The 13789-nt window shown below is 65.3% G+C and overlaps 1 protein-coding gene across 4 annotated transcripts in view; it reads left to right on the top strand.

Annotated features, from left to right (window-relative positions):
* Nucleotides 1-13789, top strand: part of KCNH2 (potassium voltage-gated channel subfamily H member 2) — a 120200-nt gene that overhangs the window by 47930 nt on the left and 58481 nt on the right. For all 4 annotated transcript variants that reach the window (XM_043541857.1, XM_043541855.1, XM_037891469.2 and 1 more), the window contains one exon: nt 2821-3035. In XM_043541857.1, the coding sequence (XP_043397792.1) occupies nt 2821-3035 (215 nt within the window). The remainder of the gene's footprint in view (nt 1-2820; nt 3036-13789) is intronic.

Genomic DNA, 13789 nt, shown 5'->3' with positions numbered 1-13789 from the left:
CCTGACTGAGGGGTCCTGTTCTCTGCATCTACAGGCTCTGTGTTAGACCATGTTCCTGTTGTCTAAAAAACCTTCTATTTTACTGGCTGGCTGAGAGTCACGTCTGACTGTGGAATTCGGGTGCAGGACCCTCTGGCCCCCCCAGGACCCTGCCTGGGCAGACTCGCTGTGGGCAGTGCACGGTGTGAGAAGGGGATGCTGAATGCTCCGAGGTCAGCCCCAGGAAGGTGGAAGCCGTTTGAGCTTCTTGCCCTGGGGAGAGGAAGCGTCCCCAGAGCTGGCTCCCCCAGAGTCCTGGCTGGCTTCGTATGGAGTAGTTCCAGAGCATCCCCCTGGTGACTCCGTGACAAGCCCGACAATCTAGCCAACTTTCTATCCACCTTTAGTCCATTCATCCAGCCCATACTTCTTTAACTTGTTGGCAAGAATACTGTGGGAGACAGTGTCAAAAGCTTTGCTAAAGTCAAGGAATAACATGTCCACTGCTTTCATCCAGAGAACCAGTTATCTCGTCATAGAAGGCAATTAGGTTAGTCAGGCATGACTTGCCCTTGGTGAATCCATGCTGACTGTTCCTGATCACTTTCCTCTCCTCTAAGTGCTTCAGAATTGATTCCTTGAGGAACTGCTCCATGATATTTCCGGGGATTGAGGTGAGGCTGACTGGCCTGTAGTTCCCAGGATCCTCCTTCTTCCCTTTTTTAAAGATGGGCATTACATTAGCCTTTTTCCAGTCATCCGGGACTTCCCCCGATCGCCATGAGTTTTCAAAGATAATGGCCAACGGCTCTGCAATCACATCCGCCAACTCCTTTAACACTCTCGGATGCAGCTCAGCTGGCCCCATGGACTTGTGCTCGTCCAGCTTTTCTAAATAGTCCCGAACCACTTCTTTCTCCACAGGGAGCTAGTCACCTCCTCCCCTTGCTGTGCTGCCCAGTGCAGTAGTCTGGGAGCTGACCTTGTTCGTGAAGACAGAGGCAAAAAAAGCATTGAGTACATTAGCTTTTTCCACATCCTCTGTCACTAGGTTGCCTCCCTCATTCAGTAAGGGGCCCACACTTTCCTTGACTTTCTTCTTGTTGCTAACATACCTGAAGAAACCCTTCTTGTTACTCTTAACATCTCTTGTGAGCTGCAACTCTGTCATGGAGTCCCAGGGCGATGCTCTGGAACTGCTCCCTTCGAAGCCAGGCAGGACTCTGGGGAAGTCTCCTTTCTGTGAGCAGCCTGTCTGCAGGACACACAGCTCACCCGGCTTCCACCTTCCTGGGTCTGACCTCGGAGCATTCAGCCTCCTCTGCTCCTCCGTGCGCTTCCCACAGCGAGTCCGCCCAGGCGGGGTCCTTGGGAAGCCAGAGGGTCCTGCCCCCCAAGTCCGCAATCAGACGGGACTCTCAGCCAGCCAGTAAAACAGAAGGTTTATTAGACGACAGGAACATGGTCTAACACAGAGCTTGTAGGTGCAGAGAACAGGATCCCTCAGCTGGGTCCATTTTGGGGGGCAGTGAGCCAGACAACCACGTCTGCCCTTCACTCCATGTCCCAGCCAGCCCCAAACTGAAACTCCCTCCAGCCCCTCCTCCTCTGGGCTTTGTTCCTTTCCCGGGGTGGGAGATCACCGGATTCCTTTGTTCTCCAACCCTTTAGCTCTCACCTTGCAGGGGGGAAGGGCCCAGGCCATCAGTTGCCAGGAGACAGGGTGTCAGCCATTCTCTGTGTCCAGACCCCTGCACACACCTGCCCTCTAGGGCTCTGCAACGATCATTCACCCTTATCACACCACCTAGACACTTAAGAACTGCATAGGGGAAACTGAGGCACCCACACAGTATTCAGAGGTAACATTAAGAACAGTCCCGCTTCGTCACAAATTCCAGGTGTGATCTGACCTTCCTGATTTCCCTCCTGTACACCTGAGGAATATTTTTACACTCTTCCATCCGGAGGAGTATAGCAGGGACAGCAGTTACCTGTTCAGCCCCTGCCCCGTTAGCGCGTTGGGGACCATGCTATTAACTGGCTGGGGACAGATGGACTCCCATGGGGAGGGGCCTCCCCGTCTCCCTCCGCCAGGACCCTGGCCCCGGGGAGCAGGGCTATAGCCCCCAGACCCCAACGGGAAAAGCTTGACAGCTACTCACCACCTGTTCACTGGCACAGCTCCCCATCTAGAGCCCAGCCCAGCCCTCACAGCCTGCCTCTTGCCCCTCAGCTGCACATCCAGCCCTGGAGCGCCGGCACGGGGTCAGTCCCGCCAAGACCCAGCCCCGGGGCGCTGGTATGGGTCTGTCCTGCCCACACCCAGCCCCAAGGCACTGGTACGGGTCTGTCCTGCCCACACCCAGCCCTGGGGTGCCGGCACAGGGCCTGTTCTGCTCACACTGAGCCCCAGGGGAGTTGGCATAGGGTCAGTCCCGCCCACACCGAGCCCCAGGGGAGCTGGCATGGGGTCAGTCCCGCCCACACCGAGCCCTGGGACACTGGCATGGGGTCAATCCCGCCCACACCGAGCCCTGGGACACTGGCACAGTGTCAGTCCCGCCCACACCGAGCCCCAGGGGAGCTGGCACGGGGTCAGTCCCGCCCACACCGAGCCCCAGGGGAGCTGGCACGGGGTCAGTCCCGCCCACACCGAGCCCCAGGGGAGCTGGCACGGGGTCAGTCCTGCCCAGACTGAGCCCTGGGACACTGGCATGGGGCCCGTCTATGCCAGTGTCTCCTTGTTTCTCTGGCAGTTCCCAGAGCTGCTGCCTTCTGCAGAGGAGCTGGGCCCTGTGTGCCAGGCTGCCCCCGACCGTCGCGTCCTCTTGTCCTCAGGGGCCATGAACAACCTGCGCAGCAGCCTGCTGAACTCCACCTCGGACTCAGACCTGATGCGCTACCGCACCATCAGCAGGATCCCGCAGATCACACTCAACTTCGTGGACTTCAAGGCCGAGGCCTTCCTGACGTCGCCGTCCAGCGAGCGGGAGATCATCGCGCCCACCAAGCTGAAGGACCGGACGCACAACGTCACCGAGAAGGTCACCCAGGTGAGGCCCACTGGGGGTGCTTCCTGCCGGGAGCGGGGAGAGCGGTGAGGCCCACTGGGGCCCTGCCAGGGGCGGCTGTGATGGCAGGCTGAGTGGGGCTGAGTTCTGGGACACCCAGCGGGACAGGCTGACGCTAGCTGGGCTGGGCTCCATGCAGCAGCCTTGCCGGGAGGTTCGGGGGCAGGGACTGCCAAGCCAGTGGGTGCTGGGGCAGTGCAGGAGGCTGCCCGGCGGGCTCCCAGTGGGGCATTTGCCTCGTGATGTGCGGCTGCCCGAGGGCTGGCTCCCGCCCCTAGCTCGGGCGGTGTGCTGCCGTGCTGTGCCTGCCCTGGGCTGGCATGGGCCCATAGCAGCGGCTGCTCTGCTGGTGGAACAGGGCAGCGAGGTGCCTGGAAGAGGACGGCCGGGGGGCCGAACGGCCGCCCTGGGGCCTGGCCGGGCAGGGCATGCCAGGGGACTGGGCTCAGACTCGGTTTGCCCGGTGCTCAGCATGTTCCATGCACATCCCCTGCCTGCCCTGGGGCTGGGATCCAGGGTGTGATGCACAGGCCTGGGGGGTCACCAAGACCTCCCAGCGACCCCCCAGCTCAGCCAGCCCAGTTTGGGGCTGGGCACGGGGCTGTGGGTTGGACGATGGCGACCTCCTCTGCCTTCCAGAATACAGAGCCCACGGGGCGTGGGAGGGGGCTGCTGAGTGCTCGACCTGGGGGCAGGGGGCTGCGTCTGGTGGGGGGAGGGGTGCCTCGGTTGGGGAGGGGGAGGTGGCTGGGCCCTGGGGCAGAGCTGCGAGGGCAGGTGTGTGTGGCTGGGAGCCAGAGCAGTGTCTGCAGCCACCTCCTCAGGGCTTGGCTGAGCCAGGCCTGGGCAGCGACCCAAAGAGATGCAGATGCAGTGGACCGTGGGCCAGGGGCTGAGTCAGTGCTGGCCGCAATGCCCCAGGAGAGTGCTAGGGGGCGCTGGGCCGCAGGGAGTGGGGCGGGGGCTCGGCAGGGGGTGGGGGCTGCAGGGAGCGGGATGGGGGCTCGGCAGGGGGTGCTGGGGAGCGGGGCGGGGGCTCGGCAGGGGGTGGGGGCTGCGGGGATGGGGCGGGGGCTCGGCAGGGGGTGCTGGGCCGCAGGGAGCGGGGCGGGGGCTCGGCAGGGGGCGCTGGGCTGCAGGGAGCGGGATGGGGGCTCGGCAGGGGGCGCTGGGCTGCGGGGAGCGGGGCAGGGGCCCTGGGGGGGCGCTCTCAGGTGGCAGTTGGTGCTGGCCCCAGCGTGGTTCCCCGTGGACTGTGGGCAGACAGGGGCTCTGTGTGTGTCTCGTCCTCTGGGGGGCAAACCGTTGGCCTGGTTTTTAACGTGAAAACCCTGACGAACGAAGGAAGCGTTGCGGGTGTGGCAGGCGCTGTGGGCCGAGGCTGCGTGGGGCGTCGGGGAGAAGCTGTGACTGCACCTGCTGCCCATCGGGCTGGCACACGGCTCCTCGAGGAGGGAGCACGGACAGCGCAGGGTGGGGAGCCCCCGGGGAGGGGCATGGAGGGGCCAGCATGCCCCAACATGCGTGTGCACACGCTGAGCGACACAGCAACACAGACACGTGTGCTCCCACACGCCTGGCCGTCCTCCTGGGAATGTGTGTGCATGCTGCCAGCACACGCAGCCACACACGTGTCTGCACATGCACCCACATGGGGACCCCCCCAGAGCTAGCCCTGCTCCTGGGCACAGCCAGGGCCAGGTGCCTCTGGGGAAGGTGGCGAGCCCCCAGGCACCGGGGCGCTGCGGCAGGGCCCTGTATGCGCCCGTGGGGACCCCAGTGTTCCCAGCAGTGCCCTTGGGCAGTGGGCTCTCGCAGCCTGCCCTGGCGCTCCAGAGGAGGGCATGCTCCCCACAGGGCTATGCCGGGCAGGCCCCCCCCCAGCACCCTCAACCCCTCCCCCCCGCACACATGGGCTCCTTCCCCTCCAGGAGCGAAGCAGCCCCGGGGCCTTGGCAGTGACATTAATCCCTGCGCTGCTGCTGGCGGCCCGGTAATCCCCTCCCCCCTCGCTGGCACTCACCGCCAGGCGCCAGCCATTGCACCAGGTAGGGCAAGAACAGTTATGGGCACCGTGGGGGTGACTGGGCTTGTGTGGCTTGGCCATGCCCATCTCGGGGCACAGCACTGGGCTGCAGGAGGCACAGCGTGGCCTGGTGTGGTTGCATTTCAGTGGTAGGGGCCCGCATGCTGCAGCCTGGGACGTGCTTCAGGCTGGCCAGGGGCCTGGCAGAGCTGGGCAGTCATCCAGAGACGTGGCACAGGGAGCCTCACATACTGGCAGCAGCGGGCAGCGGCCAGGCCAGGCCTGGGGGAGCAGAAGGCGGCAGCGGGGAGCAAGGTCTAGGGCAGCAGTGGGCAGCACGTGGGGCAGGGTGGAGGTGGCCTGGGGAAACGGGTGCCGGGCAGGGTGGGTGGAGCCGGGTGCCAGGCAGGGCAGAGGGAGCCAGATGCCAGGCAGGAAGCGGGTGCCAGGCAGGGCGGGGGGAGCCGGGTACCAGGCAGGGCAGAGGGAGCTGGGTGCTGGGCAGGGCAGAGGGATCCAGATGCCAGGCAGGGAGCTGGGTGTCAGGCAGGGCAGAGGGAGCCGGGTGCCGGGTGCTGGGCATGGCAGAGGGAGCCAGATGCCGGGCAGGGCGGGGGGAGCCGGGTGCCTGGCAGGGGGAGCCGGGTGCCGGGCAGGGTGCAGGGAGCCGGGTGAGGAGCACGGCGAAGCCCATGCGGAGCAGACGGTGCCGTGTGCAGGGCGGGGACGTTGTTGAGAGGACGCCGCGAGCGGCTTTACAGCAGTTCTAACTCCCGGCACAGGGAGCAGGGCGGGCGGGCGGGTGGGGTGTGGGCACGGGGCTCCCAGACAGAGCCGTGAATCAGCTGCAGTGACAGCAGCCGTACAAGCCAGCCCTCCGTTCGCCTCCCTATGCCTGCAGCACTCGCTCAAGGTCACCGTGCTCTCGGACTAGCCACCGGGCCTGGCACACAGGGGAGGGTGCTGGCCTGGGCTGGACCCAGGGATGCCCGCTCTGCTATGGGGGGGCAGCAGTGGGTGGGCTGGGATCCCCTTGCGACTACAGCTGGGCTCACTCCATGTGTGTCTAGCCATGGCCCCTCTGGTGGGCTAGGGCACGGAGTGACCATGGAGAGCTGCGTGGCACCGGCCTGGCTCCCGGCATGCCACCGGGGTGTCCACCAGAGCCCACCGGCAGCTGGGGAGGGGCCGAGGCATGTGGGTGAGAGCTGGGGATCCAGAGCATTCACCACCCCCTGGGGCGGGGGGCTGGTTACACAGGGCTGCCCCCAGTGCTGAGATCTGGCCCCTGGGGTGAGGCAAGGGGCTGTTTACACAGGAGCATGGGGACGGGAGAATGTCCCCACCCACGGGGTGCCTGTGGGGACCCACTCCGAACACTGGCCCTGCGGGGCGGGTGTGGTCTGTGGGGAGGCCCAAGGCCTGTGCCAGCGTATGGGTGCCGCCGTGGGGGCAGTGATGGGTGACGGCGCCTGGCAGGGGGCTCTCTGGCCATTAGGGATGCGCGGCGTGTTCCTCGGCTGGGCTCTCCCGCCTGCCCCCGCACTCGCTGCCGGCTGCCAGGGACACTGCGAGCTGCCTGCTCCTGGCGCCGGCGCAGGGTGAGTCAGCAGCGTCAGCAATGGTCAGGGCTGGGGCGGGGTCTTCCGGGCATCCCAGGGCTCTCACCCCCTCCCCATGAGGGCTAGAACGGAGTCAGGATGCCTGGGTTCCAGCCCCAGCTCGGGTCGGGGGGTGGGAGTAGGGTCTAGTGGTTAGAGCAGGGGTGGGGGGTGGGAGTCAGGATGCCTGGGTTCCATCCCCAGCTTGGGGGGCGGGGAGTAGGGTCTGATGGTTAGAACAAGATTGGGGGGCTGGAGTCAGGATGCCTGGGTTCAGCTCTGGGAGGAGACCGGGGTGAATGATGGCACAGGAGGAGGTGGGGTGACTGGGAATCTGGACTCCTGGGTCCTCTTGGCAGCTCATCCTTTGCCTCGTTGGGTGACCTGGGGTGAGGCCCATCCCTTCTCCGTGCCTCAGTTTCCCATCAGCAGGAGAACTTGGGGTGGGGTCTCAGATGCTGTGACAGGCCTGGTGGGGAGGGGCAGCCAGCAGCCTGTGAGCCAGGGGGAAGGTAGGGGATGGGAAAGTGCAAGCCCCAATGCAGAGGGGGAGGGCGGGGGGCAGGGCAGGCCCCTCCCCGTGGGTGGGCACAGGGGCGGGCAGTCCAGCGCTGTTCTTCCATCTGTCAGTGTGAGCAGAGAACCCAGCTGCGCTGCTTGGAGCTCCAGGCTGCCCCGGCTCAGGACCCGGCATGTGGCCGGGTGCTGGCAGCAGGATGGGACGTGGAGGGGAACGGGGGTGTGAGCACACAATGTGGGGGGCCCAGATCTGAGAGCCCCCAGCACCTGCCATGTCCCAGGGCAGGAAGGACAGTGGCACGCAGCCCGAGGGCGACCACAAGAACGCCCGGGTGCGCCGCGCCGTCCGCATCTCCAGTCTGGTGGCACAGGAGGTAGGCAAGGTGGCATGGGGACGGGGCAGGGGCATGGGGACGGGGCAGGCAGGGGCTGGGGAATGGGGGAGGGGCATGGTGAAGCTGGGGCAGGGGACAGGACAGGCAGGGACTGGGGCACAGGGCAGGAGCCCGGGGACAGGACAGGCTGGGGCACAGGGCAGGGGCATGGGGACGGGGCAGGCAGGGGCTGGGGAATGGGGCAGGGGACAGGACAGGCAGGGACTGGGGCACAGGGCAGGAGCCCGGGGACAGGACAGGCTGGGGCACAGGGTAGGGGCATGGGGACGGGGCAGGCAGGGGCTGGGGAATGGGGCAGGGGACAGGACAGGCAGGGACTGGGGCACAGGGCAGGAGCCCGGGGACAGGACAGGCTGGGGCACAGGGCAGGGGCATGGGGACGGGGCAGGCAGGGGCTGGGGAATGGGGCAGGGGACAGGACAGGCAGGGACTGGGGCACAGGGCAGGAGCCCGGGGACAGGACAGGCTGGGGCACAGGGTAGGGGCATGGGGACGGGGCAGGCAGGGGCTGGGGAGTGGGGCAGGGGACAGGACAGGCAGGGACTGGGGCACAGGGCAGGAGCCCGGGGACAGGACAGGCTGGGGCACAGGGCAGGGGCATGGGGACGGGGCAGGCAGGGGCTGGGGAATGGGGGAGGGGCATGGTGAAGCTGGGGCAGGGGACAGGACAGGCAGGGACTGGGGCACAGGGCAGGAGCCCGGGGACAGGACAGGCTGGGGCACAGGGTAGGGGCATGGGGACGGGGCAGGCAGGGGCTGGGGAATGGGGCAGGGGACAGGACAGGCAGGGACTGGGGCACAGGGCAGGAGCCCGGGGACAGGACAGGCTGGGGCACAGGGTAGGGGCATGGGGACGGGGCAGGCAGGGGCTGGGGAATGGGGCAGGGGACAGGACAGGCAGGGACTGGGGCACAGGGCAGGAGCCCGGGGACAGGACAGGCTGGGGCACAGGGCAGGGGCATGGGGACGGGGCAGGCAGGGGCTGGGGAATGGGGCAGGGGCATGGGGACGGGATGGGGCCTGGGGCGTAGGGAAGGGGCTGAGGGACAGGAGGGCAGGGCTGGGGCTGGGGGCTGGGGGCTTGGGCCAGTGGAGGGCCAGCAGCCCTGGCCCTGGGGACCAGCAGTGTGGGGCTAGCAGGGCTGGGCTGGTGGGCCCCATGAAGCCCCAGGGATGGAGCTGCCATGGCGACAGGGGTTCTCTGGGGGGGGGACAAACATCCTCCCCTCCCCCACATCCTGCCCCAGATGGCTTGATCTAGATTTACAGCAGGCTGGACTGAGTGGCATTGGCTTTAGCACATAGCAGACAGGAGCGTTTTATACCCCGGAGCGCCCCCCACAGTGCCCCCCCACGCCCTGCCCCCCTCCCCCTGCAGAGCCTGGCACCCCCTGACTGCCCCCCACAGTGCCTCCCAGCCCTGCCCCCCTCCCCCTGCAGAGCCTGGCACCCCCTGACTGCTCCTCCACAGTGCCCTCCCAGCCCTGCCCCCCTCCCCCTGCAGAGCCTGGCACCCCCTGACTGCCCCCCACAGTGCCCCCCCAAGCCCTGCTCCCCCAACCGCTCCTCCCAATGCCCCCCCAAGCCCTGCCCCCCTCCCCCTGCAGAGCCTGGCACCCCCTGACTGCCCCCCACAGTGCCTCCCAGCCCTGCCCCCCTCCCCCTGCAGAGCCTGGCACCCCCTGACTGCTCCTCCACAGTGCCCTCCCAGCCCTGCCCCCCTCCCCCTGCAGAGCCTGGCACCCCCTGACTGCCCCCCACAGTGCCCCCCCAAGCCCTGCTCCCCCAACCGCTCCTCCCAACGCCCCCCCACGCCCTGCCCCCCTCCCCCTGCAGAGCCTGGCACCCCCTGACTGCCCCTCCACAGTGCCCTCCCAGCCCTGCCCCCCTCCCCCTGCAGAGCCTGGCACCCCCTGACTGCCCCCCACAGTGCCTCCCCAAGCCCTGCTCCCCCAACCGCTCCTCCCAATGCCCCCCCAAGCCCTGCCCCCCCTCCCCCTGCAGAGCCTGGCACCCCCTGACTGCCCCCCACAGTGCCTCCCAGCCCTGCCCCCTTCCCCCTGCAGAGCCTGGCACCCCCTGACTGCTCCTCCACAGTGCCCTCCCAGCCCTGCCCCCCTCCCCCTGCAGAGCCTGGCCCCCCCTGACTGCCCCCCACAGTGCCCCCCCAAGCCCTGCTCCCCCAACCGCTCCTCCCAACGCCCCCCCCACGCCCTGCCCCCCTCCCCCTGCAGAGCCTGGCACCCCCTGACTGCCCCTCCACAGTGCCCTCCCAGCCCTGCAGAGCCTGGCACCCCCTGACTGCCCCCCACAGTGCCCCCCCAAGCCCTGCTCCCCCAACCGCTCCTCCCAATGCCCCCCCAAGCCCTGCCCCCCTCCCCCTGCAGAGCCTGGCACCCCCTGACTGCTCCTCCACACTGCCCCCCCACGCCCTGCCCCCCTCCCCCTGCAGAGCCTGGCACCCCCTGACTGCCCCTCCACAGTGCCCTCCCAGCCCTGCCCCCCTCCCCCTGCAGAGCCCTGCACCCCCGACCGCTCCTCCCAACTGCCCCCCCACGCCCTGCCCCCCTCCCCCTGCAGAGCCCTGCACCCCCGACCGCTCCTCCCAACTGCCCCCCCACGCCCTGCCCCCCTCCCCCTGCAGAGCCTGGCACCCCCTGACTGCCCCCCACAGTGCCCCCCCAAGCCCTGCTCCCCCAACCGCTCCTCCCAACGCCCCCCCACGCCCTGCCCCCCTCCCCCTGCAGAGCCTGGCACCCCCTGACTACCCCTCCACACTGCCCCCCACGCCCTGCCCCCCTCCCCCTGCAGAGCCTGGCACCCCCTGACTGCTCCTCCACAGTGCCTCCCAGCCCTGCACCCCTCCCCCTGCAGAGCCTGGCACCCCCTGACTACCCCTCCACACTGCCCCCCCAAGCCCTGCTCCCCACCCCCTGCAGAGCTCTGCACCCCTGACTGCTCCTCCCAACTGCCCCCCCAAGCCCTGCACCCCTCCCCCTGCAGAGCCTGGCACCCCCTGACTACCCCTCCACACTGCCCCCCACGCCCTGCCCCCCTCCCCCTGCAGAGCCCTGCACCCCTGACCGCTCCTCCCAACTGCCCCCCCAAGCCCTGCACCCCTCCCCCTGCAGAGCCTGGCACCCCCTGACTACCCCTCCACACTGCCCCCCCAAGCCCTGCTCCCCACCCCCTGCTGAACCCTGCACCCCCTGACTGCTCCTCCCAATGCCCCCCCAAGCCCTGCTCCCCTCCCCCTGCAGAGCCTGGCACCCCCTGACTGCTCCTCCACACTGCCCCCCCAAGCCCTGCACCCCTCCCCCTGCAGAGCCCTGCACCCCCGACCGCTCCTCCCAACTGCCACCCCACGCCCTGCCCCCCTCCCCCTGCAGAGCCCTGCACCCCTGACCGCTCCTCCCAACGCCCCCCCACGTCCTGCCCCCCTCCCCCTGCAGAGCCCTGCACCCCCGACCGCTCCTCCCAATGCCCCCCCACACCCTGCTCCCCTCTCCCTGCAGAGCCTGGCACCCCCTGACTACCCCTCCACACTGCCCCCTCAAGCCCTGCTCCCCACCCCCTGCTGAACCCTGCACCCCCTGACTACTCCTCCCAACTGCCCCCCAAGGCCTGCTCCCCTCCCCCTGCAGAGCCCAGCACCCCCTGACACCCCAAGCTCTGCACCCTTCCCCCTCCTGAGCCTGGTACCCCCTGACTGTCCATCCCCGCTGCCCCCCAAAGCCCCGCACCCCTTCCCCTGCAAAGCCCGGCACCCCCTGACTGCCTCTCCCCACTGCCCCCCCCCCAAGTCCTGCTCCCCGCCCCCGGCAGAGCCCGGCACCCCCTGACCTCCCCTCCCCACTGCCCCCCGTAGGGGTGGGGTTGCCAGGGAGCAGGGTTTTGGTGTTAGAGGTGGCTGGACGTCACTGTGTCCTCCTGGTGCTGGGGATGGCGTGTGTCAAGAGAATGGCCTGGCCATGACTTGGGGGGTTGCTGGGTTCACATTTCAAAATCTGTGTCCCAGCAGGTGTTGTGTGGTCAGTGGTGTTCGGTATTGGTGTAACCATGGGTTACAGTGTCTCTGTGAGTGCTGGCTGCCCCTGCGGTTAGTGGTGGGTGTCTGTGTGCTCCTGGGTGATGGGTGTCACTGGGGTGCTGGGTATCGGTGCTTGGGGGTTCTGGCTGTCACAGCAGGTGTTGAGTATCTGTGCGCCTGCAGGTGCTGAGTGTCCCTGCGGGTGTTGAGTACCTGTGTGCCCGTGGGTCTGGGTGGCACTGCAGGTATTGGGTGTCTCTGTGCCCATGGTTGCTGGTGTCACCATGGGTGTTGGGTATCTGTGTGCTCATGGGTGCTGGGTGTCTCTGTGGGTTTTGGGTATCTTTGTGCCCGTGAGTGCTGGGTGTCTCTGTGGGTGCTGGGTTATGTGACGGGGCAAGGTCAGACGGCTATCGGGAAAAGGTTGGAGACAGACATAATAGTAGGGTGACCAGACAGCAAGTGTGAAAAATCGGGAAGGGAGTGGGGGCTAATAGGAGCCTATATAAGAAAAATACCCAAAATTCGGGACTGTCCCTATAAAATCGGGACATCTGGTCACCCTATGTATTAGCCCCAGGCTAAATAAATCCCTGTTACCAGGGTAAGCAAATGGCAGTTGCTTCAGGTCAATTAAGGCACCTGGGTCCAACTAAGAGTCTTCCAGAAAGCAGTGAAGACAGCTAGGTTGATTGGGACACCTGAAGCCAATCTGGGGTTGGCTGAAACTAGTAAAAAGCCTCCCAGTTAGTCAGGTGGGGGCGATGCTGGTTCTGGCGGGACACAACGGATAGTGCCAATTCAGGACAAACTGCTTAAAGCAGGGCAGTTACGGCCCAAGGCTGGGGTTTCTGTGCACACCAAGGCAAACCCAACCAGCCAAACAGAGAAGACTTGGTTTTACCCCACTGGCGAACCACAAGTCACACAAGCAATTCCCTTCGACACTCCAGTTTCCCAGTATCACCACCAGTGCCACTTGTTATGGGGACAGATGATTATGAAAACCAACACCCCAGTAAAAGAAGAAAGGTTCTCTCGATCCCAAAGGACCAAGCCCCAGACCCCGGTCAATACACAAGTCAGATCTTACCCACAAATCACACTGTCGCCAATCCTTTAGAATCTAAAATCTAAAAGTTTATTCATAAAAAGAAAAAGATAGAGATGAGAGCTAGAATGGGTTCAATGGAATCAATGACATCCAGCAATGGCGAAGTTCTTGGTTTAGGCTTGTAACAGTGATGGAATAAACTGCAGGTTCAAATCAAGTCTCTGGAGAACATCCCCAGCTGGGATGGGTCATTGAGTCCTTTGTTCAGAGCTTCCATTTGTAGCCAAGTCCCTCCAGAGGTCGGAAGCAGGATTGAAGACCAGATGGAGGAGCTGCAGCAGCTGTTTATAGTCTCTTGCCATGTGGTCTCTGCTTTCTTTGTCCCAAGGACAAGCTGCCCATCCCGTGGCCTGGAAACACCTCAGAGTTCTGTCCATAGGCAGGGCCCTGCACACCTGGCTGAGTCCCAAGGCGTGTCTGCCTTCTCTCAGTGGGTCAGTTGTGTAGCTGATGGTTCTGAATGCATCCGATGAAGTGAGCTGTAGCTCACGAAAGCTTATGCTCAAATAAATTTGTTAGTCTCTAAGGTGCCACAAGTCCTCCTTTTCTTTTTGCGAATACAGACTAACACGGCTGCTACTCTGAAACCTACCAAGGGTTGCTGCTATTAGGGTCCCTGAGCTGGAACCCGGAGTAGAGGGTGGGCCTGGGCTCCCCCTTTTCCTCCCCCCCGCCCCCCAATGAATCACAGAGACTGTGAAGCAACAGAGACTGTGCAAAGGAGGGTTGCTTCTTCCCACCTCCCTTGCTGGCTTTTGGTGAAAATGGCTCAGTAGGCTGTGACCTTCACCCCAGAGGAAGAAGGGTTACATGGAAGGTCACAGTGAGTCTCTGAGGCTGGCATAATCCGCCTGGAAGCATGGGACCCACTGAGAGAAGGTCGGAACTTTTCCAGAACTGGTGTTAGAAGTGGGATCATCGTTCACAGTGTGATGGAAGAAAGAGATTAAAAAAAAAAAGGGCGCACTGGTGTTTTGGGGTTTTGTTTTGTACCACGATGGAGGAGATGGTGTGAACCCTGCTGCAAGCCACGGTGGCCCAGCAGGAGGCC

The sequence above is a fragment of the Chelonia mydas genome, chromosome 2 (genome assembly GCF_015237465.2).
Source record: "Chelonia mydas isolate rCheMyd1 chromosome 2, rCheMyd1.pri.v2, whole genome shotgun sequence".
Taxonomy (NCBI): Eukaryota; Metazoa; Chordata; order Testudines; family Cheloniidae; genus Chelonia; species Chelonia mydas.
Note: the sequence above shows the minus strand (reverse complement) of the source record. Positions and strands in the feature narration are given on the sequence as shown.